We start from the raw sequence: 25,297 nt of genomic DNA, 5'->3' as shown, positions 1-25,297 counted from the left end.
TGATGCAAGACAGTACACTGGAGGGTGGGGGGGAGGGTGGGGGTCAGATGGTGGTGAGGGGAGGAGGAGGACTAGACAAGGGCCAGGAAACACATTATAGGGGTTTGCAAAGAGGGTCAGGCTTGTGCAGTGTTGTGAAGGGGAGCGTGCGGTTCTGATCTGGCCACAGGGCTCTCTCCGCTCTGCTCATTGCCAGACCTCCAGCAGAGGTCTATCATCCACACTCACCCCACCACTGCCCGCTCCTCCCCCCTCATCCCCTTTGTGAAGGTGCACTGAATACCGAACAGCCAGAGGCTGCATGGCTGGCTTACAAAGGATGCTCTTTTCTCTGTCTCCTGCACTCCTCGTTCTGTTTCGCTCTACACTCTTTCTTTCTCTCGGCTCCCTGTGCCCTCTTCCTCTCGTCTCCCTTTCCCTGTGTCTGAGCTGTCTCGCTTTCTTCTCTGCACCTCTCGCTCCCTCTCTATTTCTTCATCCTCACCCCTGCCTCTCCGCCTCCCACCCTCCTCGGCGTATTTGTTTCACAAAACCCTCCATCTACTCTTCTCTGCTTCACCTCCTCTCCTCCCCTCGTTTTCCGTCTCCCTCTCTCTCTCTCTCTCTACCCTGAAATGCATCTATTATTAACATACACCTCTGGCTCTTGCCAAAGACTGAACCAAGGTTCAGGCCAAGATCCTCGGCATTTTAATCACCCATAATGAGCAAGAAATAATGAATAAAAGGGCTTGAATCCAGCCTGTTTGGGTGACAGCAATTAATTTGTGTCTTACATACTGTATGTGCATCTCATCTTAACAGGTTGTCCCTGCACCGTGTTGTATTTTCAAACCAATATGCTGTATCCCTTGAGGTTTCATGCTATGAGAGGCGTACCAGTGCGTGTATATAGAAATCAATGAGGCCGCATCCGACCACCAACATACACAGTGAATCAGAGCTCGTATTCCAGCAGATAATGCATATCATGTCAGCGCTGCTATCAGGGACACATTACTGTAACTGTAGAATTAGTCGTGCACGGGTTCCCACTGCGGAGGTTGTGTTAAACCTCTCCTGCGGCAGGTTTCCGCAGTGGCTGCCGTCCGAGGGCACAGGCACGGCGCTGTCAGACAAGCGAGGAGATGCGCGAGCGAGAGGCATCCCCGGTGACTAGCATGGCCTCTTTTCATCATGTGCTTCCCTCTTCTCTTTGAACAAACGTAAGGGCTCAGGGCAGGATACTGTCAGAGGTCCACCACTCGCAGAGAAAGGGGAATTGTGTTGCTGCAACAGCACTGAAACCCCAAATTCATTACCAGTTTGGCTGGTGGAGCTTGCTGAACTCAGGGATGCATCCATTGTTTTGCTCTGAAACAACATTACAGCACAGAGAGGGACCGCTCTCTAGTTCCGATGTGGGAAATGTGAGAATTAACAAAGCCGGCTGAAAATGAGATAAGTCTGAGTATTTATGTCCCTTTTATCACTGGTTTATTTATACTGGTAAACATCAAACAGAAACAACAGCAAAATCAAGAGCTGACGTCCTCCCATACTGGTGATTATTGTTTCTCTTACATCGACAAGTTAATTTACAACGGTTGTCATTGGCGTGACATGATAACGTCAGTAAGTAAAAAATATGGAAATAAACCATTCCTCTGGCTCTCACCCATACGTAATATCAGATTACTTCCCGCACCTGTCATGCCGTCGGAGTTGGTTCAATTGTCGCTCAAATCAGTCATGACAGGAATCCTATCAGAGTTGAGTCTTTATGTAATTATGTGATAAAAATGTATTGATTCAAACCGGAGGGCAGTATTAGGCTGAGTCGACTTGTGCCACAAAAATACTGCATTGTGCCGTGTATGGGAGTGTTGGGATGAAAAGATGGAGCGCTGTCTGTCTACTACATTCTGTTCCAACACCTCTGGGATGTAAAGCACATTCATAATCTCTCCAAATCACTGCCAAGGTAATTAAGACATGTCACCGTCTGTCTGTAGAGCTGGAAACAAGAGTCATGTTCAAAGTCTACAGAGATTGTATCACTTTAAGTAACAGGCAATGAGACTGTGAGTATAATAACCCCACCCCCTGCACATGTTGGTCTTTGTTATAATACAGTATGTCCAGGTTACTGCATTCAATACCACATGAACACTTATGCTTGTATTGAGATATACAGTATCTCACACAATTTAACGTTTTTGTACATGGAGTTGTTTTATACATTGTTGTGCCTTTCATCAAAGTTTGATCAAACGTCGGTATAAAGAAGACTTTGATAGGTTATAAGGTAGAAAACAAATGTGAAACATTGCCCATAACCCTGTATTCCTGCCTCGCCCCCAAATATATGAGAAAGGCTCACAGGTCCCTCGATAGAGAGCACAAAAGCTCAAAGCAAGGCATAAAATCCCCGTCTGTTTCACCACAAATCCAATCCAAGAAAACAAGAGAACGCAGGTCATAAACTCCAAATCATAAAGTGCTCTCCAGAAGCCACTCAGACCTGGAGAGCTTGTCCCTGGCCCGGTGAATGTTTGTTGTGCTCTCGAGCTGAGGCAGCTCTCCGCTCATTGACAGGCTCCGTTTGGAGCGCAGGCTGGCCCCCGTTTTGGGGTAGGCCACATAGCAGCGCTCCCTGTGTGAGTCTGCGTTAAGGGAGTGCCGGCGGTTCACCCTCATGCTCCCTGCAGGCACAGTCATGTAATGCTGAGGGGCCTGTTGGGGCCTCGGACCCCTGGGAACAGTAGTCCATTTGGTGGGCTGGCCAGGAATAGCTAGAGCTACGGCAGTGGCCATTTTAACCTCTGACGAGTTATTCCGGTTCATGTTATCGAGCTCAACATCTGCCTGGGCTTCAGCTCGGCGAGCCTCTGAGGCTTTTGGTGGAGCACTGGAACGTTTGGGCCTCGGAGCTCCTGGGGAGGCCGGGTGCCAGCTGTGGCTGGCAGCAGAGGAGGAGACAGTGCAGTCCGGGACGGAGGGTTTGGTGGTGGCTACAACAACCGGGGGTCTCTGCTTGGTGGGTTCCGGGGGCGGCAGGGCAACTCTGAGGGAGTCCTTGTCATTCTTCTCTGGACGCAGGACCTGCTTGGAGAGGGATTTGGGAATCCCACAGCCCTGTAACTGTCCATCACTGCTCAGTGACCGAATATCCCCCATCTCCAGAGCCTGACACGACAAGAGACAGGAGACAAGTATAGGAAGAGAGATAAGAATGGGGGCAATTCTATTAGACACACTGTTTCCATATCAATAGACATAATGAACAAAGAAAAGAACAAAACAGAGGGAATCACGCCAAACTGACCTTATCTGCATCTCCTTGGTTACACACCCGGTAGCGCACAATGAGGAAGATGATAAAAGCGAGCACTGAGGCCACAATAATCCCTCCAATGATAACCACTATGGTGCCACCAAGAAACTGGGACTGCATGAAATGGCATCTCAGGTACTGTGGCTCTGTGGTAAAGTGGATACAACCAATCACCCTGGTGGCGGTCAGAGAGGTCACCTGGTCATCGTAGATGGCCAGCACGCACAGGTCGTAGTTTGTGCCAGCCGCCAGGTTGTTTACCAGGATGCTCTTACTGGCCGGGGGAATCATTCTGCAAAGAGAAAAAGGTTCTGTGAATTCTGACATAGATTAGGGAGGGTTAAATGAAAGGAGACAGAAGCAAATCAGATTATCCATCTTACTGTTTTGTAGGGATGAAATGACATGACAATCATTTGTCTCTCGGGGGGCTATTTAACATCTGTCTGGGCGTAATCTTTTGTGACATTTGATTTATTCTCTGCAGCATCATTACTGATAAAAGGTTGCTTTCAGTCACTGGGGAGGCAGGATGCCTCCGTTTGTACACAACATCAGGATTACAGAGCGAAGTCTCTCATGTCTCCTGAATTCAGGAGCCATTGCTGAACGCCATATGTGTCGTTGACATCGAAGCTCCTTTGGTCTGTGTGAAGATCCTATCATATCACAGTGATTAGCACTAAATACGGAGGGTGGGGATGAAAAGAACGCTGCGTGCACCAGTTTCTCAGATGGACATGTGCGAAGCCTCAAATGCTTTTTGTAAAACACTGGCTGGCGACTCTTTCATCTCCTATCAGCAGTGCTGACATTCTGTTTTGATTTTGTTGATTAAGCATTATCACTGCTTTGCACATAGTAAACGATAACACTCCGGCGAGGGGGAATTATGAGACGAGGAATGAGAAGTCAGATACAGTGCAAGTCTGTCTTCCTGATAGGATTAATAGACGCCACAAATAATCATGTGGACAGCCAGGTCCAGTTCTTAATGATTTAATATCCAAAGGGATTTAAGCATTCAAAGTAGACTATGAAGGTAAAACACGGGTCAGGGGAATTTTTAGAATATGATTCAAATCAGTTCAGGTTTATTTGCATACATTCTGATTCAGATTTAAGGTTTGTTTACTACATTAAATTGCATTATTTGGGCAGCATTTATTTTTCACTTCACCTCATGAGTTCATGATTTATATTAACCCAGTGGGTCATGTCTGTTTACCTGTAAACCAGTGAATCATCATAGGTGCCATTGTATTGGATCTGGAACATGCGTATTCCAGGAATACTCCTCTGGAAGTTAAACTTGACCAGGGCAGAGGTGGATGTGGCTTCTGCAATTACAACTTTCTTCTCCTGGCCCGTCTTCGCATTCCCCAGAGGCAACCCTCCAGCCTCTGCCCCCGTCTTAGTCACTGTGGCGATATCTGATGATCCGGGGTCGGGCTCCCGCTCTGCGACTGTGTTGTTGGTGAAATGAGGGAGTTTAGCAATGACCAGATCCACCGTCTGCTGGGCCTCACCTGCTGGGTTGGAGGCCACACAGGTGAAGGAACCTGGAACACAAACTAATTCGATTATTATCCTTCTTAGTACATATATATGTGTGTGTGTGTGTGTGTGTGTGTGTGTGTGTGTGTGTGTATATATATATATTGAATTGCAATAAAAACAAATGAAATCAAATACATATGAAGCCCTCGAAGTCCTGAAAGATGATTGTCTTTATCTTGACAACATAAGATAAAAAAACAAACAAAAAAAAAAATTATCTTTCATTCACTTTTTTGCTTTCTTGGTGAGAGTTGGATGATAAGGTTGATACCAGTCTCATATCTGTTAAATATAAGGCTTCAGCCAGCAGCGGGTTAACTTATCTTAGCGTTATGGGCAGAGCAAAATCAGCCTGCCAGCACATCTAAAGCTCACTAATTAACATGATATATCTCTTGTGCGTAATCCATACAAAAACCTTTGTGGCAAAACAATGAATGGCGGTATTACTGGAGTTTTGTCATCACCATGAAGTTGCTCCCGGCCAAGATGGAGTATGGCTAACAATTCCCCCCTCAATAAAACCTCAACTTTTCATTTTTACAATTAAGTTTTTGTATGGATTAGAAAAGATATGATATGTTCATTAGTAAGCTTAAGAGGTGCTGGTAGGTGGATTTTGTTCCACTTGGACAGAGCCGGGCCGGCTTCTTCCCCCTGTTTACAGTCTGCTAAGCTAATCCAATTGGTTGCTGGCTATACTGCAGCTTCATATTTAATAGACAAACATGAGAGTGGTATCAATCTTCTCATCCAACTCTCAGCAAGAAAGCAAATAAGCCTAGCTCCCAAAATGTCAAACTATCTAAGTTAAGTGCTGCTTTAATCACTAAAACATAAAGCTGTGAGAAAGTATGTTTTTGCACGAAAACTTAGCCAAGGTGAAAAAGTCATTTGTCATTCCACTCTTAAATCAGTGTGCGAGCCAACGCTCTCCCACACTCTAAGATTTATCACCTGATGTAGACATATACTTAAGTCCTATGGTCTTCTGTGTACACAAGCAAACAACTAATTTTGTTCAGTCAACAACACAAGCACAGCCACCGGGGTGTAAACAGACCAGAGTCCTTAACAGTGCTGATGAGGATGTCCAGCGTGCCGTCTGTGTGGACCATGGCCCTGGAGGAGTTGGACATAAGGCGTCCGTCAGGGGCGATCCAGTGGATAATGGGGTCGGGGTCGCCCCTGGCCTTACAGCGCAGAGTCACACTCTGACCCTCCAGAGCTCGTAGCTCCTGAAGCAGTGGGAGGAAAGGCAGTTAGTGGGAGGGCTTTAGCATATGTTAAATGCAGAGACACACTTATTCGATAAGGCACTAAATCCCAAAACAGCAAACAAGCACTTATCCATTAATGAAAACACTGAATAACTGAGATGTTATAATCAATGCCCATATTGATGATGTTGTGTTTTAAACCTATATTCCATGTAAATATAATCAACAGCTGATCATTGTTATGATATTGAATTGCCATGGTTATGAAGGCAGGATGATCAATATGACAGTCCTTTGGAGCGTATATGATGGAGTCCCAGTAAAAGATCATTTTCTCTGGAATTATGCAAAAGAGGTCTGCTGAATGTAAATGAGAGGCTGTAGTTATTTGGCAAGGATTTGATCAGATAATTTTGTTTGGATGCATGAATCAAGGGCTAAATCACTATAAGCTTTCAGTGTGTAATAAGAGCTTCAACACAGATCCATCATAAACCTGCAAATAGCTTTATTAAAACTGAAAATCATGCTAAAGAACTTCTCTAAAAACTCTCCACGGGCCACAATTTGATTACATTTTTTAAGTAAGTCCTATATATTTTACAATATTCAGCTAGCTGAGTGGCGCAGATGAGTCCCACAAGTCTTGTAAGACTCCTCTGGCTCGCAAAGCTAATATTTGGTGTGACAGTCAAAGAAAGCACAAAGTGCCACCCTGGATTTAACTGAGACAGAATCCAGTGTCGGGTTCAGAGAGTGTAACAGTAGTGAGTGCTAGGTCTTACAGTGCACCGCTCCATTTGGAGGTTATACCTGAGAGTGCCTGGTGATGAGAGGAGGCTCACACAGGAACTCTTCCTCTGAAACAGTCCAGAAATAGCGTCCGGCGAGGTGTTGCGGTGAGGCGCAGGTCTCCAGGTCATCCTCCCTCCGCAACCTCCGCAGCCAGAGCAGCTCACAGTTACACCTCAGCGGGTTCCCTCCAAAGCTCAATGCAAACGAGGAAGGCCCCATTATTCCAGAGGTGGCCAGGACCCCTGCTCTTTGGAAAATCGGGTCCGGAGGAAGCTTCTGGAGCTTGTTAGAAGTCACATCCAGCCTCTTGAGCTTCTGCAGCCCAGAGAAGGTGCCCTCTGGGATGTAGCTGATCATGTTGTGGTCCAAATTGAGAGTGTGGAGATTAGACATTCTCTGAATAGCCACCCAAGGCGCACTTTCCAAGTTGTTGTAGGATAAGTCCAGCTCTTCCAGCGCTGTCAGATCATTAAAGGCCCCAATCTGGATGTGGGTGAGCTGGTTGTTGTTGAGGATGAGGTGGTGCAGCTTGGACATGCCGCTGAAGGTGTCGTTGGTGATGCGGCTAAGCCGGTTGCTATCGAGGTGAAGGGCTCGTAGGTTCTCCAGGTCTTTGAAAGCATGAGGCGTGATGGAGCCGATAGTGTTCCGAGAGAGAGTCAGGTCCACCAGCTTGGTCATGTTGGCGAAGTCTTTGCGTTTGATGCTGGTCACAAAGTTATCCCCAAGACGCATCTCCACCGTGTGCCTGTCGATGTTCGGAGGCACAAAGAGAAGCCCCTTTTTGTCGCACAAAGTCGCCAGGTTGGGGTTCAGCATCTGGCAGACGCAGCGTTTGGGGCAGATCTGAACTTTGTGGGCCTTCACAGCCACACCGAGGACTATCAGATAAACCAGCAGAGACTCCATTTGGCTTTTCAGTCAGGTTAAAACACCTAAAAAAAGATCAAAGAAAAAAGAGAAAAAGAGAAGGACACACTCTGTATTAAGCAGTCAAAGAACAAGCATGAAATCTGCGATTGGAATTTGTATCACCTTTATCAAACTGTCATTTTTGTAGCCGGGTATTCACACATGCAAAGAGAACTGGGCGACTCTGTTCTGTAACGCTGAAGCGTTTCCGCTAGATTTTGAAACACTATCATTGCCAGCTCACAGCTAAGATTTACAGAGATTCCAAACTCTGAGCAGGAAGCTGAGCGAGTCAATGCCTGAACAAACAATAAATGCTGTGCAATTAGACATGAAACTAATTAATCATCTGCAAACTTGAGAGTGAAGCAGCCCCGGTAATCTTGTGTGATTTTTGTGACAGCTCTCCTTCTTAGCTCCTGCTCCCTCGATCATCCTTTTTTGATATGATAATGCCAGGCCTTTTATGTTTGTGTACAGAGGGATGAAAGTCTAGACTGGCAGTCCTGGGCCTCATCAGAATTAGACTGATACCTCCCAGGATCATATCGCCAATAGGAAGGGATGATTGGGCCCAGTGCCTCAGTGGGGATGTGCTATGCCTTACTATTGATTTTCTCTCTGCTCTCTCTGCTGCTACTCTTACTTATGACACAACTGAGATGAGGGATAAGGAGGGATCCATTTGATGAATCCTGAGACCTTGTCAGGGATATAGCATGTCATAAAACTAAGACAGTGGAGATCAGATCACAGTTGTGCAGGTGCACCACACAATGTACAAGAGCGATAGTGACATTAGCTGTGCTTATTTTTAGAACTGAAATTTAGTGTCATTTTGGTTGAACATGCAATATTCAACCCTCTGGGCGTCCCATTACAGCACACAGAAAGGCACACCAATCCAATCAAACACAGTGAACAAAAGATCCAATCCCACAACTGTAGTAAAAATCCAAAGGCTAACCTTTAAATACCGAAGAGAATGGCTGATTTATGATTATAGCTTTCTGTGGTTTGCTGGTAATGCCTCCATTGTCGACGTTGGGTCTTGGAGAGTGTGCATAAAAATCTCGCCGCAGCATTGGGCCTGCCAACTCAGTACCTTCATGCTTCAAAAGCTTCTGTTGCACTGGAGCTGTGACACAGCTCACAGTGTAATAACCTTGACAGTCGGAGTATGAGGAAAATATCTTCGAGTTAAGAAAACATCAGACAGGATGGGAGTGACATGCTTGCCATGTGGGGGTACGTTTTAATGTGAGAGGGGGAGTGAAGGAAGCCTGGTGGCATCCGCTGACAACAGTTGCGTTTTGACAGCTGGGTAAAATGTATCACAGCGCAACAAGGAGGCAGGAAAGAGGTCGCCTTAAAGTGGCCCATAATAGCAAAGGGAGGAATGAGATCATTGAAAAGAGCACGCCGGCTGTGACATTTTCATGAATACTGCTGATCAAGCAGCAATGAATCAATGTCTTGCTCGACCCATTTTTACAAGGGACAACTTTACCGAGTCACACAGGAGCCCTGTTTGGTGGATTGTAGTGTGGGGTTCAGTGCTGCAGGGATCTGAGCTGGTGCTAAATGGACTGCGGAGTCATTATTAAATGTTGTCATGACTCTCCTTAAAGACACGCACATTTCAATGACAAGGAGTGCTGCAAACTTATGTGTAGTGGTGCCTAATATGTGGAAACTTCAGTATCTATTTTTGGTGCGTGTGTGCATCGGGGGGGTGTACGAAAGCTGAGGTGTATGCAAGTGTGTCCGTGTTGGTGTGCCAACCTTCTGCTCTGACTCTGAATGGCACGGCCTCTGGATGTGCAATGAGGCGGAGAGGACCTGCTACTTCCAGACTCGAATGGCGCTGAAGACGTGATATTGATTCACTCTGCAGAGATGGGGCTTTTTTCGCTGCTGAAAACTCAGCCAAACGTGAAGAGAATGGTTGCAACGGTAATCCCTACAAAATTCGTTCTGTGAGGACAAAAGGACAGCCCCTCGCTGGTGAGACAGGGCAGGAAATATCTGTTGCTGTCTCCCTAATTTGCATTTAATTATGGTTGTTCCACAGAAATTTGCATAACAGGTTGCCCTCATCAAGTACATGAACAAATAAGTAGATAATCAATCAATGCATTCATCAATCAGGCACTTCATCTTTAAATGTCACACCCCCAGAAAATCATTATCCTCCAGGTTGGGCTGTTCATTATGGTGAGGCGACTTGGGAGGGCCACAAATAAACAAGAAAACAGTTAATCTACTGATGCATTAACAATAATCTCCTTCTTAGTCAATCAAATGTTCGTTTACTACCTCTGAGCAGGTCTTTTCGCCCTCAGAGAACAGAACAGACTGACAGCACACACCCACACACGCACACCAGTGGGTGGATTTGTGCCTAATAGAGGTAGCTCACTACACAACAACCCCCAGCAATGGAGACAGACATTCACGCGCAGCAGCAGTACACTGTAGGAGAGGATATCTATGGTCTCCCTGGGGCAGCATTCGGCAAGAAAAACCTTATGCAGCATACTGCATGCCAATCGTCCAGTGAGGTCATGGGGGATATGTTTTCAGATGGTCTAACTTATGCTGGAGCTCATGTGAGAAAGCCTCTGCAATCCACGTCTGGGCAGGGAATCAGGGAAAGCAGCCCTGCAAGAGGAAGTTAATGAGATGAAGTCTGCTTGGTATGCCTCCACGCAGGTCGAGGCGATGGCACATGACAGCGTCTCGGCCCTGCCTCACCTGGGTTACTCAGGGAAGAAGCAGCCGGACGTTGGCTTCTGCCAAAAACAAGCTCTGTTGTGTCAAGGAGGTAAACTGATGCTGCAACACGATGGTAAAACGGTATCGACAAAGCAGTGAAAAGGGTCCTCAGCCTGCCTGCTTTATGAGACCAAATGGAGCTGCTGCGCCTGCTGAAGTGGATCATATTTTGACTGAGCTGGTAGAAATTCCATTTTGTCGGGTAAATGCTCGCTGTAGCCCGAGTCCAAACATCCTGACCAAACACTGATGCTGTTATGGACCGTCTAACCAACACATCTGTGTTTGTGAATGTGGGTATGTGCTGTGACACCCTTTTCCTACAGAGTGTGCCAATGTTAGAATGCGATAGCTCTTGGGTGACAGCCTTGATGCCATGGCAACACAGAAAACGTCAGTTTTGGGTGAGATTTAATCAGTGGCTCATTTTCACATCACCTAATAATATTTAGAACAAAGAGTCCTCTCTGGAAGAAAGGGCCTCGACAATTGAGGCTCTGGTTGCGGGCCACAGCAGACTCATTGTACCATTTATGACCCTGCCGTGATGAGAAGGGAGAAGATTGTACTCTCGGCTAATTTGGTATTGGATTCAGTGTTTGGAGTGATTGAATCATGACTGTTTTTCCAGTCTTGCACGTAATAAAAGCCTAAATGACTTGATGTAGAACTCTGAAGTAGTTGAAATTATTTTTCACTCAGACAAGCGTGTGTGTGTGCATGTGTGCCAGGGGGATAGCATACTAAGCAGACCCCACTGCATCAATAGAAGTGCTGTTCATCAGCATTTACAACTCGCCCCTGTAATTCCAAGTGTTTTCCTTCACACACTATCACAGGAAATTCAGCGATACCTTGATATGCTGGATAGCTCCTGACTGGAGCATCGGTCCAACGAATAAACAAACAAACACAGAAAACACTCTTTTTAGATGCCGCCTCGCGTTGAAGCAGGACACTGAGCGGCCCAAATTTAAATGCTGATCACTGACTTTGGATCTTAATTCTTGCACCGTTGTGACGTGCCCTGATGTGAGGGGGCTTATGACCAGGGATTTTCTGCCAGAGACAGGAATGCAGAATCTGTGAACACCACCTCTGAATATCAATATGGCCTCCGTAAGTGAATATTCTGCACAGTATGGGCCCGCAGGTCTGTAGACTTTGAAATACGCCAATTCCCAAGTGCAATTTCAGGTGCAGGAAGTGTAAGGAAAAGTAAAATCCTGATCTCTCTTTGTGACAATGTTACATGGGCGTTTCTTCCCGTTACGGTCTAAATGTGGGGGAATAGGGACAGCCACAATGAAATCCACGATCACTGCGCTCATTGACTCATTTTCCCTCTTTCAAAGATCCTCAGGACCCTGTGTTTTCTCCCTCACACAGCAACAAAATGGCTAAATAATGCATAATCTTCTCTATTTATTGTGTTGTGTAATCGAAAGGCAACTCACATACACACATATGCACAACATGTGGGCCAGGTGTGTGAGTGTGTGTGCGTGCATGCAAGTTTGTGACTGTCAAACAATCTCAGGTGTTTCAAGTCTTCATGAAGCACGTCTTCAGCCAAAACAAAAGCTTATTTTTTGGTGTGTAAAAATTTGGGTCAGTGAATATAGAGCTGGTCTGCAGAACAGCCTCAGTGATCAGGAGCCACATATCACTCCCCTGCTATCAGTGAAAGGTAGCAGCACATCAGCTATATCACTGAGTGCATTAACATAGCAGTAAGAGCAAATAGAAGCAGCAAAATGAGGCGTGGGCCCGATTTCACTGGTGTAGCCGTTACAATGGTGCCTCAGGCACTCATGAATAATAAGATACGTGATAACTAACACTCGACACAAGACAAGACCATTATACCTCATCCTTTATAAAAAATCACCAGGGCCATATTTTCACCTGTCCTCATCAGTCACCTGCAACACATTCCCCTGCCCACACACTTATCCCATTATCTATTTTCTTACTTAGGCTAATTTGGACTTCATCGCACCTTAATGACTGATGTGCTATTTGCATATCAGCCAGTGTTTAACCACAGCACACCAGCCTGTCACAGGACCCTCTGTGCTGATAAAACACACAATAAATCAAAGAAACATCTCTCATCCGAAAGCAATCTTATCTTGCACGCATCCGAGAGCGGGCTGAATAATGGCCACGTTAGGCATGATTCTCAGTTTCACCTGTAGGGAGAAAAATGCCAGCACAGAATGCAGCCAAGTGGACATAAAAACGCTATCAGACGGCGTTCCTTGGCAATTGAGGAGCTTTTTTGACCTTGCGGTACAGGTCTTTGGCTGGTGGTTACAGCCACAACCCCTGGCACAAGGGAAAATCTGAACCCTTTCAGATGGGTCCTGAGAGAAGTACTTCAAGTCAATATTGCGCCTCTCGAAAGACGTTCCCCAAAAGAGTTCAGAGGCTACAATTCACATCAATTAGAGCCTATAAAATATTGAGTTTACCTTGCAGATGAAACATGAAGCCAAGTCAAAGGAGGGTGGGTTTGAGCTGATTTGCTCCCAGGGGGGCTGAGAGCATTCTGAGAGAGGCTCGCCTAAAATGGGACCGACGGCGCCTCTTGGAGATTATTCAGGTGTCCCGAAACACGCGTCTTGGCTCCTATAACATGTGACGGCCTGCGAAACCAGCGATGCCCTTCAAGAAATCCATGACCAGCAGATAAAGGACGACTCCTCTCCGATCCCCTCACACCGGAGAAATGTAACCCAGCGTCCCCCTTTCGAGAAAAACACTGGAAAACGCAACCTGCAGGGTCCCGGTGTGGCTTCGAGGCTGCAGCTGTGCGGGATCGCCTCTACTGCGCATCCGCCCGCATGCACCTCCAGAAGAGAAAACGCCTTTGTAGCGACGGGCTGCTTTTAATATCTACAGCGCTGTGAGTGACTGGTGCCGCGCTCAATTCAGCCAGATGTTGGTATCGCTTTCACGGGCTTTTGCTGGCGACGCAGGGCTCAGTGCGAGTTAATCCAGATTGACTGAAAGGTTGCTGCCATAATATGCACCCCCCCCTCTCTCCTTCTGCCCCCGGACTACTGTCAACCACCGACCCGGCTCCATTTCTGACCAGAGGTGCTGTGCTCGGAATGGTAATCAGTGCGCTCCGAGCTGCACAGAGACCATTTGTGTGCATAGACAGATGCAGTGCCTCCCAGCCTATCTCACAGGCAGGCATCATAATTTATTCATGTAGATTGAACTCCACTGCACGAAAATGCAGTTGCCCTATAATATTCTCTCAAAACTATAATCAGTTTTTTTTAAGATTAGAAATGGTGATCGGATCTTGACGTACAGGAGGTAAAAAAAATTAAACCAACAAGAGTGCTATTTAAAATGCATCCATTCCTTTGGAAGAAACCTTTGGTGCATGCATCTATAAAGCCAAATGGCAGCCTATAGCTGAATATCACTGCATGTTTTACATAGATTATTGGCAAGAAAGTGTTGAGTTGGCTGAAACTGAAAGCCCCTGCTCCCCGTGGGTCTGCCTGGCACTCCACCCATCACTATCTGATGCAATGATCCTTTGGCCTTTAGTGCAAGTTGGCAAAGCAACCTTTATGTTCATAAGTCTAGAACAGTGCAGCAGCGCAGAAGTCTTCTCGCAGACTCAGTGTTTTTATCCGAAAGAAGAATGAACTCTACTTCTCCCGGGGCCTCCTGGCACTTTGTAATAGGTGTTCGTTGTCATCCACAGAATTACCCTGAGGATTTCTACTCCAGATCAATAGATCCATCCAGTTACAACACATCCACTTGAGATCAATAGGAATAGGAATAGTGGTTTCAGCACAGTTATTCAAAACTGCAGTGGCAAGAGTTATTTAAGCTGTTTATCAAACTGTATATGAGTGCACAAAGCCACAGACATAACATGCATGAAAAGTGCTGCACTCTGTCTTTGGTGTAGATGCATTTCAGGGGTGGTTTCCAGACACATGATGGCTACCTGCACAAAAACCTTGCAGAAGAACTGGTTTTTCCACCAGCCACAACAACAGCAACATACAAGCATTTTGCCAGTGGGAAGTGTTAATGTCAAGGCCTGCATGTGACCCGCTGTGAGTGTCTCATTGGAGTCATCATGTGCTGACAGTTGGTGATATGAAATGACACTGTCATGTCTTGGTTTTTGCTGCACTCCTTTACTGTTGTGATTCATGCCAGGCTCCCACTCACTGACGCATGGCATCCAGGAACTGCTGGTAGGTGAGGCTGTCCGCTCGCTCACCTGTCTGGCTCTTTTTCTCCAAGAACAGGGTCATGCTATCCCGTGGAGGGTCAGCGACGCTGCGACTCCACGGGGTCTCTGTGATCCCCAGCAGCTCGCGGACATGAGCAGAGATGACCTGCGGGGGCGCACAGCAGGGTTGAGTCCTTTGATAAAGTATATGTTTACAGTATCTAACCTTTATTTAATAAGGTAGTCCCACTGAGAGTGAGAGTGTCTAGTCTTTCAAAGAGATCTCGCCAAGATTGTGGCATCGTGGGAAGAAAGGTAACAGGGTTACACTTCCATAAACAAATGAATCAAAGGGCTAATATGCTAAACCAATATAAATCTTGACTAAATAGAGCACAGGCAATTCTTCACCGAGTGTTCCTGTCTCAAGATATGGGGTTCGATGCTTCTGCAGTAAAACAGAGATGAACACATACAGGTGCTTTCAGCCAATTTAGTTCTGACCTAAGGGAGAGATAAGAAAAACAGGCGCTTTAACAGTACACAGCATATATGTGATACAGCTGATCTGAAGCGTCTGCTGGAAGTGGTGCTCGGTTACAACACGTAACTTTAATTGGATGTCACACTGTTCAAAGACAGAGTGTTCAAATGCCAAATGGGATGTGCAATTGAGTTGGCACAGACGAGACAGCAGTTTTCTGGTGTTTACAGTCCATTTAGAGCTTACTGCAGAGACATTTAAAAGACAATTGAGGAGGCAACTAAGAATTATGTGTACTATAGGTTAATCTTAACTGCTTTTTATTTTTAATCAGTCTATTACTTTACCCTGGCTGTGAATAGTCGTTATGCAGAAATGCCCATGTGACAGGTTGCTGAGGCCAAAGTCATATCTTACATGATGTACTGCACATGCTTGGTATTTTTCCCTGGTGCCTTAAATGATCACTTATCAAAATTTGAATAAATCAAAACAAACCAAGATGTAAGAGTAGGTTATACACAGTACAGTGGTTTTACCATCATTATTTTGGTGCCACTCAGCCTGTTGAGACGTCTTTGAACATTGCGTCTTTGATATGCAAACATGTTTCCATAATAACATCAATCCCTTTTGAAGGTGATAATCAAAACCTCGTGTTTCCGTCTCTACTTGATACCTGCATGTCTTTAAAATCTGTGATTCCAAATCTTGGCAAGTAGGTGCAATTTACATAAATGAGCTTTCTTCCGGTGATGAGGTTCTCCGTGAAACATGCCTGCGACAGAAATGAATAATGGGGTCAAAGCTTTGAAAAGTCAAACATTATCTTGGAAGCTGTGAGGGTCAATGATATCTCTGCATAGTCAGGTGAATGTTAACATACTTTGTATTGTGGAAATCCTAAAGCCTCAATCCATCTTGCAACATCATGACAACTCCACTGCAGGAACTCCATGTTGCCTGTAAGCATGTTGCCATAGAAACTGTTACCTGCCACTAGGTGTTGATAAGTGTTCCCTTCACACGTAAAAGAAAATTTTGTCCAGACATATATACATATGTCTTAAAAGGTGCGTTTCTGCGGAAAGTGTCGGACTTCGTTAGATAACCAGGCCGCGACTCCCTAAGACGTTTTTAAAGGCTCGGTAAAGTAACAGAGACGACCTCAGGCTGTGGTTAAGAAACAGCCAATCAACTTCTTGTAAATTAGGGCGGCTGGTAAATTGCGCGCAGTGATTGGCTTTTAAATCAGGTCTGTCCCGCCTACACTCAACGGAAACAGCGAATGCCGCCACGCGCAGCTTTCACAGATCAACAAATGATGTGCGCCGTTGCTTAAACATCAACATTCACACCCATCATGTCTTGTAGATCGTTTTAAATCGCAGCGCCGCGTTACGCCGCTTTGCCCTGTGCAACATTTCTGCTAGCTGAAGTTCTCTTTGCACTCTTGCTTCTTGTGGGTCGGTTGAAGGGCTTCAGAGTTGGAATAAAACAAACCCGACTGTCCACTATGGCAGCAATTCTCCGGTCCCTTTTGAACAAAAAGGTAAAACAAATTTACTCTCATGTTTTACACAACAGTTGGTCGTGCTTGACGCTCGTGCAACTCTGATTAGCTAACAACCTGCGCTGCTAGCTAGCAAAGTCGTTGCCTGACATGAGCGTTGCACACAGTACACGACTACTTTTTGCGCATGCATTTAATATTTATGTGCAGTCCAAGTTGTGTGGGCGAGAGGAGGTTTAATTTGCATCACGTGGACAGGGGTGACGAGCAATGGAGCACTCAGAGTTGGCCCTTATTCATTAGACCTTGGACAACGGGTTTAAAATGAATTGAAGTTGACTGGTGTCCTGGTGTTTAATCTCTTGCAGGTCCCCCTCCAGCTGGGTCGCTGTTACTCTGCCTCCTCAGTGGTAAGAGCTTCCACTCACCAGCTTTCATAATTAGTCAAAAAAGAATGAATGTTATGTGTGCATCACAGGTTCTTCTAGTTGTCTGCTTGGGAAGTCTCAATACTTCTCTCCATGAACCACATTTTGTTGCATGGTGCAGTTCACTTCAAGTAGAAATTTATTTTCACGTGACATTCAGCAGCACCATGCTTTTGGAAATGTTTGCAAGCTTTGTTTTATTGAAGCAGCATAATTGACATTCATATGCCGTGAACCCCCAAATGGAGCTGAGACATATCATTATAAACTTTTATTGATCCCCAGTAGGGAAATTCAGTTGTTAAAGCAGCACAGTACAGATAAAAAGAGAAAGTAAAATAAATGTCAAAATGTTAAGAGGTATGTAAAACTAAAATAAGAGCAGAAACTGTACAGGAGCATTTGGAGACAAAAAAAACTGCAAGGTGAAGTTATAGTGGTCTTTAAGACAAGAGCCCAAATGATACTGGACTTTTGATTCCAATATCAGTATTTTAACAAATTTGATGCTTAATGGCCAATAAATGTTCCTTCAAATATAAATATTTGAAAAGAATCCCTTACTTTTTGTTAATAAATGTGACCGATATATGTATCAAGTGGGAGACTTATTTTGAAAACTTGAAATTAGTAAAGTAATTTGCAAATCTTGAAAGTTGTGACATTAAGTCAAAGATGATCCACTTAAACCTGCAAGGAAAGACTGTGTTGAGGCATAAATCCAAAAAAGGTTTTTTAAACATTTTTTTGAATCCAGAGGATTTTCTTATACTCATTGTGAGATGGAAATGTCTCAAAAACAACTTTGTTTCTGTAGTTGGTATTCAAGAAATCAGCACACTGTTTTACAGGAAATGATCCAATACATATGCAGATGGACATTAGTGAAACTGCAACTTGAATGAGCCATCGGCAAACCTTCAAAAGGGAGAACAGAATGTTTCTCCTAATAATTAATGCGTGTTTGTAGCACACACAGTTCCTTTATTCTTTGCATTGCAGGATAAAAATGCACATCAACAGCATGCTAAAAAAGTTCATTTATATTCCAGTGTGTACATAGTATATACCCAAAATTAGAATTAGTATGTATAATGGGACTGAGAGACTCTCTGAACCATCAAGCCTGCTTAGCAAAGTCTGATCAGGAAAACCTTTAAAATGTTAAAATGAGCTAATAATACAGGTCGGTGTATAGAAAGTAAATGGACTTAAAGTAAATGCTTTAGAAAGTCACTGTGTATGTTGTGGTGATGACTTGATGTCCTAAATGAATATTGTGATCCTATGCTTCTGTGACCCTCTAGCCCACCACCAAGCTGTTCATTGATGGCAAGTTCATTGACTCCAACACCTCTGAATGGCTCGACATTCACAACCCTGTGAGTATTCATAGATGACCTATATCCAACCTGCAAAGGGCTGCCATATCAAGACCTCTGCTATACAGCAAACTAGCTGCAAATGACCAATGCAGCTCTGTAGCAGTAATTTATGAAGAATGGTGAGGGGGGGAAAAGTCTTCTTTTGCCAAGTTGTAATATTTTATTTTGTAAAGTGAGATGAATCAGCCCAGTCTACATAGCCAGTCATGTTTTATATCTCCCAAAAATCCAGCTGTTATTGCCTTAGCTTAAGTATAAGCCTCTAGCAAGGCCATGATGGGTGGTGATAGCATGCAAACACAGCCATCGACTGTCATCACCAAAAGTATCAAACCTGTAAAGGTTATAAAGCAAACATTTGGTTATTAATATTAATGAGTGAATGTACATGCAGCAATACTAAGTAATGACTTCCCCTGCTCTCAGTCAACTTGTCTGGTATGGACTGTCTCCTGCTCCTCAGGCCACTAATGAGGTGGTGGGACGCGTTCCCAAAGCTACCCAGGAGGAGATGTTGGCAGCTGTGGACTCCTGCTCCAGAGCCTTCCACTCCTGGTCTGAGACCTCCATCCTCAGCAGGCAGCAGATCTTCCTGCGCTACCAGCAGCTCATCAAGGATAACATTGTAGGGAAATTTGTCACTTGCTCATATGCCTCTTGTCTTCTTTTTCACCTTTAACCAACAACAACTTTGAGAGCAGAGAACTAGTTTGTATGTGTACATCTTTTTGCTTGTTTCCCTTGCAGATGTCTTTAATTAATCATTTGCTGTTTTTCCTCTAATATTTCAGAAAGAACTGGCTAAAATAATCACCTTGGAGCAGGGCAAAACTCTTGCTGATGCAGAGGGAGACGTGTTTAGAGGACTCCGTAAGTAAAGCATGGACTTCCTATTGTGTTTATTGGGTTTTGATATCCTGATTAGACAGCAGGTGAAGATACAGAGTAGCAGAGGTCAAATTCCCCTGTTCAAACTATTGTCTGTACTATCTCCTGATGAAAAGTCTGGATCTTTGGCAACTGTTTATACCATTTGCCTGCACGGACTAAGTGGCTGCAGGATGTCAATTATTCGCACGTAACCAGACACTCTCTGCGAACGTGACTTTCACGTTAAATTAATAATGGGGCAATGGTTCCATTTTGGGCATATTGGCATATAGAGGCTCAAACTGCCTTTTAAGAGGCTTCCAAAGTGTCCAATTATAACAAAACAAAGGTTAAGGAAACAGAATCCCTGCAGCATCACATTAAGTCCTGATGTTACACTGTCTCTGTTTTTATGTAAAACACTTTGCAGGCTCTGTTTTTAGTCGCATGCTATATAAGGATAATTATGCAGTTCCCCTCATTGCCGTGCACTCGTTCACTTTGGCAGACTTGCATCAACAAGAGCCATGTTGAGAAATTAAGAGCCTTGCGCACTTGCAAATAAAGGAAGATATATTTTGGTTATTACAAGACGGAGCTGCCAAAGTATTTTTTTGTTCTTGGTACAGCTCCCAGGTTTTGGGATGCCCGAGTTATTCTGGCATGCTAACTCTTAACTTATCAGCTGAAAGACAGGCTACATCTGCAGGTGCACTGCCAGCATTAGAGATTTCCCACAGTACGGCGACCAATGGTGCTTGAAGTTTTCACAAGTTCCATTACAGTTTACTCACAGGGAAAAGAAATCAATTAACAGTTTTTTTTTTATTTTATTAAATAAGTGGATGATTTAACGCCTACTTTGCAATGCATTATCCATTTTGTACTTTAGCCTGTCGTCTCAAATAACTCATATTTCTATTACAGTCTTCAGAGATACATTCACTCATTTATTGTGCATCTCATATGTTTATCTCTTCACTTTTTCATTGGTTTACTTCATCCTTTCTGTCCCTCTCACCCCTGCAGAGGTGGTTGAGCATGCCTGCAGCATTACATCCCTCATGCTAGGGGAGACCTTACCTTCCATCACCAAGGACATGGACACTTACACCTACCGCTTGCCCATTGGGGTGTGTGCCGGTATCGCCCCTTTTAACTTCCCTGCCATGATCCCTCTGTGGATGTTCCCCATCGGCATGGTATGTGGCAACACCTACCTGATGAAGCCCTCTGAACGGGTCCCAGGATGCACCATGCTCCTGGCCAAACTGCTCCAGGATGCTGGGGCACCAGATGGTACAGTCAACATCATCCACGGCCAGCACGCAGGTGAGTGTGTGTGTCTGTGTATGTCTCTGTATTCATTCAGATTCCTTGTGTGTGTGTGTGTGTGTGTTAGGGGGAAATGGGGAAAGGTCCAAGGATGATTCGAGCACTAATCATATAGCCCCTGGCAATATTTAGATTGGAAATTTACATAATATGGGCAGCCTATATCTGTAAGTACTTCAGGAGTGTTTGAGACAAGAGGATTTGAAATTCTGTATTCAAGGCCTTTGTGCTCTTATATTGTGCCTTAAAGGTACAGCGCAGATGAAGCAGAGAGGATTTACAATATCCGTTTGTATCTTTGTTTAGCTGTGAACTTCATCTGTGACCATCCAGCCATTAAAGCCATCAGCTTTGTGGGCTCCAACCCGGCTGGAGAGCACATCTACGAGCGGGGATCCAAGAATGGCAAGAGAGTGCAGTCCAACATGGTACAGAAGAACCCATGTTAACATCACACTAAATATACTGCTCTTACATCAGGGATTATATATTGTTCCATGATAAAATGCTCTTGTTCTGGACCGAAGCATATGGAGCAAAATATTTACTATTGCTGATACCAAGACAACAGCTCCGTGCATAGCTGTCAATCACTGAGATACGTAACATATGTGATTACCGCTGTGCTGCGTCTGTTTGATGTCCTGCAGTGTAACTGGAGAGAAACCCTACAGAGCCGTGTCCTACATTTTTCATTTTAGGGTGCCAAGAACCATGGTGTGGTGATGCCCGACGCCAACAAAGAGAGCACCATCAACCAGCTAGTGGGTGCTGCCTTTGGAGCAGCTGGCCAGCGCTGCATGGCTCTCTCCACGGCTATTTTCGTAGGGGAGTCTCGTGAATGGCTCCCAGAGCTGGTGGAGCGCTCCAAATCACTGCGCGTAAACGCAGGTAATTTCATTAGTAACAGTGTCAACACACATTTGCTCAGCATTCAAATGGTATTTGCTCATATGCATTTGGAAAGAAATGGGACATTTTACATGTCTGTATCCTTAAGGTGATCAGCCTGGAGCAGATGTGGGGCCCCTGATCTCTCCTGAAGCAAAAGGCAGGGTGGAGCATTTGATCCAGAGTGGGGTGGATGAAGGTGCCAAGCTGCTGCTGGATGGGAGAAATGTCAATGTCAAAGGATATGAAAATGGAAACTTTGTCGGACCCACCATCCTGAGCGGTGTTTCGGTGAGATCTGGCTTGGAGGGAAAGGGTGCAACATTTAGTTTTTTTTCAATACCTAAAAAGTCTGATACAGTAAAGCTCACAACTAGTCTGCTTGCAGAACTACAAGTTAGTCATTTTGTAAGTTTTAGAGAAAAATAAAGAGATTGGAACAAGAGACTCTGAAATGTGTTCTAAAAAGAGCAGCAAGAACAAAACACGTCCTTTGCTTAAGGGGAAATTACAAGAACTACTTTCTGTGGAGCTTTTTCTGTCTAACACAACTGAATGAGCTCAGTATGTTTGTTGTCAAATCACATCTCAGCATTCTTTGCTCCCGCAGCTTCTTCTTGTGCATACCTCTTCATAGTATATTTCATAGTATTATCCATCTGCTGAGCTCCATTCGAAAGAGCTCTGCAGCTCCCCTATATCCTGAGGAGATGGAAGTAATTTCCCAGGTTAAGAAAGTTGATAAAATGCCTTTACGCCTAAGCCTCAAAGTCAGACTATGAATTCTGGGAACTTGGAGCAGATTTTTCTGCCCAGACAACTTGGCTGTCAGAGGACAGACTTATAAACCTGTCATCTAATAATGTGTAGCTTTCTCAGGGACATTGTCCACCACCCCTCAAGATTTCCTGTTAAGAGCGTTGACTCTCAGACGTGCTGCATATTAGAGCAGAAAGTGGCTCTAAGTGTTGCTAAATGCAGTTAAAGCACAGTTGCAGATGATGTTTAACGCTGGAGGAAAGTGATGGGATCATTTTGCTGTTCTTTCCAGCCGAACATGAAGTGTTACAGAGAGGAGATCTTCGGACCAGTGCTTGTCGTCCTGGAGGCGGACAATCTTGACGAGGCAATTTCATTAATCAACCAGAACCCCTACGGCAACGGCACTGCCATCTTCACCTCCAATGGAGCCACGGCACGAAAATTCACTCACGATGTGGACGTCGGCCAGGTGAGAGACACGTTTACAAAGGCTGAATAAAAGCAGACTGGAAACAATAGAAAAAGCTACTGGTTCTGTTTGGTTTTCAGATTGACCCAAACTGGTCACCCGTGGTCTTGTTTTGGTCCTCAGTGAGTCACCTGTGTGAGACTTTGACAAGTAAATATTTTTGTGCCACTTGATGGCTCGAAGGACTAGAGCTATTGCGCTCATGTTTTTAGTGGCATTGAAGGATGGGTCCACAGTTTTGAAAGCCTGCCTTGAAACAACATGCCCAAATGTACACTGAAGGCTTGTCAGGAAATGCCAGGCAGAGCAGGAGGAGTGATTACAGCAAAAACAGTCTTCATGTTTTAAGGCAGATTGTGTCAGATATCACCTGCCAGTTCAGTTATAGACAGTTTGGGACCGTCTCAAACCTGCATTAATGCAGCAGCAGCCAATTTGCTGTGGTTATAAGTCTGATCCAGATTCTGTGTGATACTCGAGTCTTGGGCCAGGAGACTCTGTATCATTTTAAATGTATAACAGCATTTCTCCTGCGGATGGAGAGAAAACTTCACAACCTTCATCCCTAAAGGAATTATTTGCCCATGTCTCCTTCACATTTACTCTTAAAGGGATTCCAGAGGACCTTGTATGCGCTAAGAAGAAAATACATTATATTGATCTGTCACGTCTGTCCTTTGAACTGTGCACCTCCAGTTTTGGGACAGTTATAAGTTATACTCTGATCCCTAGTGTATTTGTATCCTGCAGTAGTTGTGCATTACGTATTGATGTGTGCATGCTTTTGTGCAGATTGGCGTGAACGTGCCCATCCCCGTCCCCCTCCCCATGTTCTCCTTCACTGGCTCCAGAGGCTCATTCAGAGGAGACACCAACTTCTATGGCAAGCAGGTAAACAACAAAAGCAGCTCGTCATGTGTCGCAGCTGCACCGGGCACGGCTGTGTCGCGTTCATGGCCACTCCAGACACTGCTTGAGATTCCGCCAGATGCACTGCACCGTGTTGTTGCCAACAAAAAGCAACAAAATTAGGCAGGGAAACGCCATCGAGCCGTACCTGGTGGAATCAAGGCATTAGATCATAATAATACTCTGTTCTGCATAAAAATAAAAACATGCACATGTAGTGGGTAGCTTACTCAGCGGTTTTCTCTTTACAACCAGGGCATCCAGTTCTACACTCAGATCAAGACTGTGACATCACAATGGAAGGCTGAGGATGCCACTGTGACCAGCCCAGCTGTGACCATGCCAACCATGGGACGCTAAGTCGACAGCACATCCAGCATAACCGTCAATGACCTCTCAGATGCCTTATGAAGAAGACCAAGGAGAGAACTGGGGGGAGAAAAGGTTACACGTCCTTTATCACACAGGGGATTATTGCTTAGTGATGGTTTGAACTCTTAGTGCACAAACGCAAATTACACTTCATTTGGAGATGTGGGGAGAGGAACTGGACTGATGCAATGAATGGTTCTGTGAGTCTCTTTATGTCTTTGTTGTGTTTTGTACCTCTGCTGTGAACTCGATCGCATTTTTTTTAAAGCCTACAGTCAAAATCAAAAGGATCAGGGATTCTGCCTTTAAAGCAGTGAAGTCTTCCACCAGTATCTTCTGTGGTTCTTTAGCATGTTCTGCTTGCCGGAGCATGTAGATCGTGGAAAAGTAGATATGAATGCTACATCAGAACAAGGACTCATAAATAATCTGTTACATCGTTAAAAATGAAAGAGTGCTTGCTGAGTTTTTGTCCTCTAAATGTATATCCGTCTGCATACTGTCCAGGGTTGGAATTGACACATCTTTTGTGTGTTGGGTTTGTAATGTATTGTCAGAGTGATGTTTTTGTGGGAGTGGTATAGAAGTGAAATTGCAGTGTTTTACATGACATGGACTTGACATCTGATGTTCATCATAAACTGTTACAATGAAATTCCTGTGATGCAACTGTGAGTAGTTGTGCTGCGGGTACCATACCGTATGTGCTAGAAATCTTTTCACCCCACGTATCTGAGCTATTTCAGTCATTGTCCCCTTGACTTCTCTCTCAGGTCATGTGGCTGAAGATGAAGAGGGAGTCTGTGGTTCATCGTTTGAATAAAGACACCGGTTTGATTCAACTGAATTCTGATGTGTTGAAATGGTCCTCTGGTTGTGTTGCAGTATCCGTATTGGTATGAAGGTGCAGGTCTAAACGATGTTTGGTAAATTCCACAGATGACACAGACAACTAGCTGATAATGTTTGAACTTGAGTTATTCTGATTCAGCAATGCACAGCCTATAATTTTGCTACGGAAAACATCCCACTGTTTTGCCTCCCTGTGAAACGCAAACATCAGAAATAATGCTACTGTT

General features: G+C 44.7%; 2 protein-coding genes and 1 long non-coding RNA gene across 3 annotated transcripts; 1 reads left to right on the top strand and 2 right to left on the bottom strand.

The window, feature by feature from the left end:
- Positions 1-1,459: 1,459 nt before the first annotated feature.
- On the bottom strand, positions 1,460-13,772 carry lrfn5b (leucine rich repeat and fibronectin type III domain containing 5b). The gene is made up of 6 exons (XM_076756878.1): positions 13,059-13,772; positions 6,910-7,826; positions 5,940-6,114; positions 4,545-4,878; positions 3,308-3,608; positions 1,460-3,168 (listed from the first exon to the last, which is right to left on the bottom strand). The coding sequence occupies exons 2-6, from the start codon at positions 7,798-7,800 to the stop codon at positions 2,473-2,475; spliced, it is 2,397 nt and encodes a 798-aa protein (XP_076612993.1). The 5' UTR covers positions 7,801-7,826; positions 13,059-13,772; the 3' UTR covers positions 1,460-2,472.
- Positions 13,773-14,434: 662 nt separating this feature from the next.
- LOC143336728 (uncharacterized) lies at positions 14,435-16,459 on the bottom strand. Its single transcript, XR_013078544.1, has 3 exons — positions 16,171-16,459; positions 15,964-16,062; positions 14,435-14,966 (listed from the first exon to the last, which is right to left on the bottom strand). It is a non-coding gene; the product is annotated as an uncharacterized LOC143336728 (long non-coding RNA).
- Positions 16,460-16,679: 220 nt separating this feature from the next.
- Positions 16,680-25,065, top strand: LOC143336599 (methylmalonate-semialdehyde/malonate-semialdehyde dehydrogenase [acylating], mitochondrial-like). Its single transcript, XM_076756855.1, has 12 exons — positions 16,680-16,836; positions 17,166-17,207; positions 18,533-18,607; positions 19,074-19,235; positions 19,402-19,480; positions 20,510-20,812; positions 21,122-21,243; positions 21,517-21,706; positions 21,816-21,997; positions 22,758-22,937; positions 23,730-23,828; positions 24,102-25,065. Exons 1-12 carry the CDS (start codon positions 16,801-16,803, stop codon positions 24,204-24,206), a joined length of 1,575 nt encoding a protein of 524 aa, XP_076612970.1. The 5' UTR covers positions 16,680-16,800; the 3' UTR covers positions 24,207-25,065.
- The last annotated feature ends 232 nt before the right edge of the window (positions 25,066-25,297 follow it).

The sequence above is a fragment of the Chaetodon auriga genome, chromosome 18 (assembly GCF_051107435.1).
Source record: "Chaetodon auriga isolate fChaAug3 chromosome 18, fChaAug3.hap1, whole genome shotgun sequence".
NCBI lineage: Eukaryota > Metazoa > Chordata > Actinopteri > Chaetodontiformes > Chaetodontidae > Chaetodon > Chaetodon auriga.
This window is presented reverse-complemented; position numbering and strand designations above follow the sequence as displayed.

What these genes read in the sequence shown, in the direction of transcription:
- lrfn5b (XM_076756878.1), bottom strand. Translation starts at nt 7,800, where the DNA reads ATGGAGTCTCTGCTGGTTTATCTGATAGTCCTCGGTGTGGCTGTGAAG. An exon ending in TCATCACCAGGCACTCTCAG is followed by an intron (nt 6,115 to 6,909) that starts GTATAACCTCCA and finishes CCACTGCTTCAG; the next exon opens with GAGCTACGAGCTCTGGAGGG. An exon ending in GATGATTCACTGGTTTACAG is followed by an intron (nt 3,609 to 4,544) that starts GTAAACAGACAT and finishes TTCTCTTTGCAG; the next exon opens with AATGATTCCCCCGGCCAGTA.
- LOC143336599 (XM_076756855.1), top strand. Translation starts at nt 16,801, where the DNA reads ATGGCAGCAATTCTCCGGTCCCTTTTGAACAAAAAG. An exon ending in AGCTCATCAAGGATAACATT is followed by an intron (nt 19,236 to 19,401) that starts GTAGGGAAATTT and finishes CTAATATTTCAG; the next exon opens with AAAGAACTGGCTAAAATAAT. An exon ending in AGAGAGTGCAGTCCAACATG is followed by an intron (nt 21,244 to 21,516) that starts GTACAGAAGAAC and finishes TTTTCATTTTAG; the next exon opens with GGTGCCAAGAACCATGGTGT.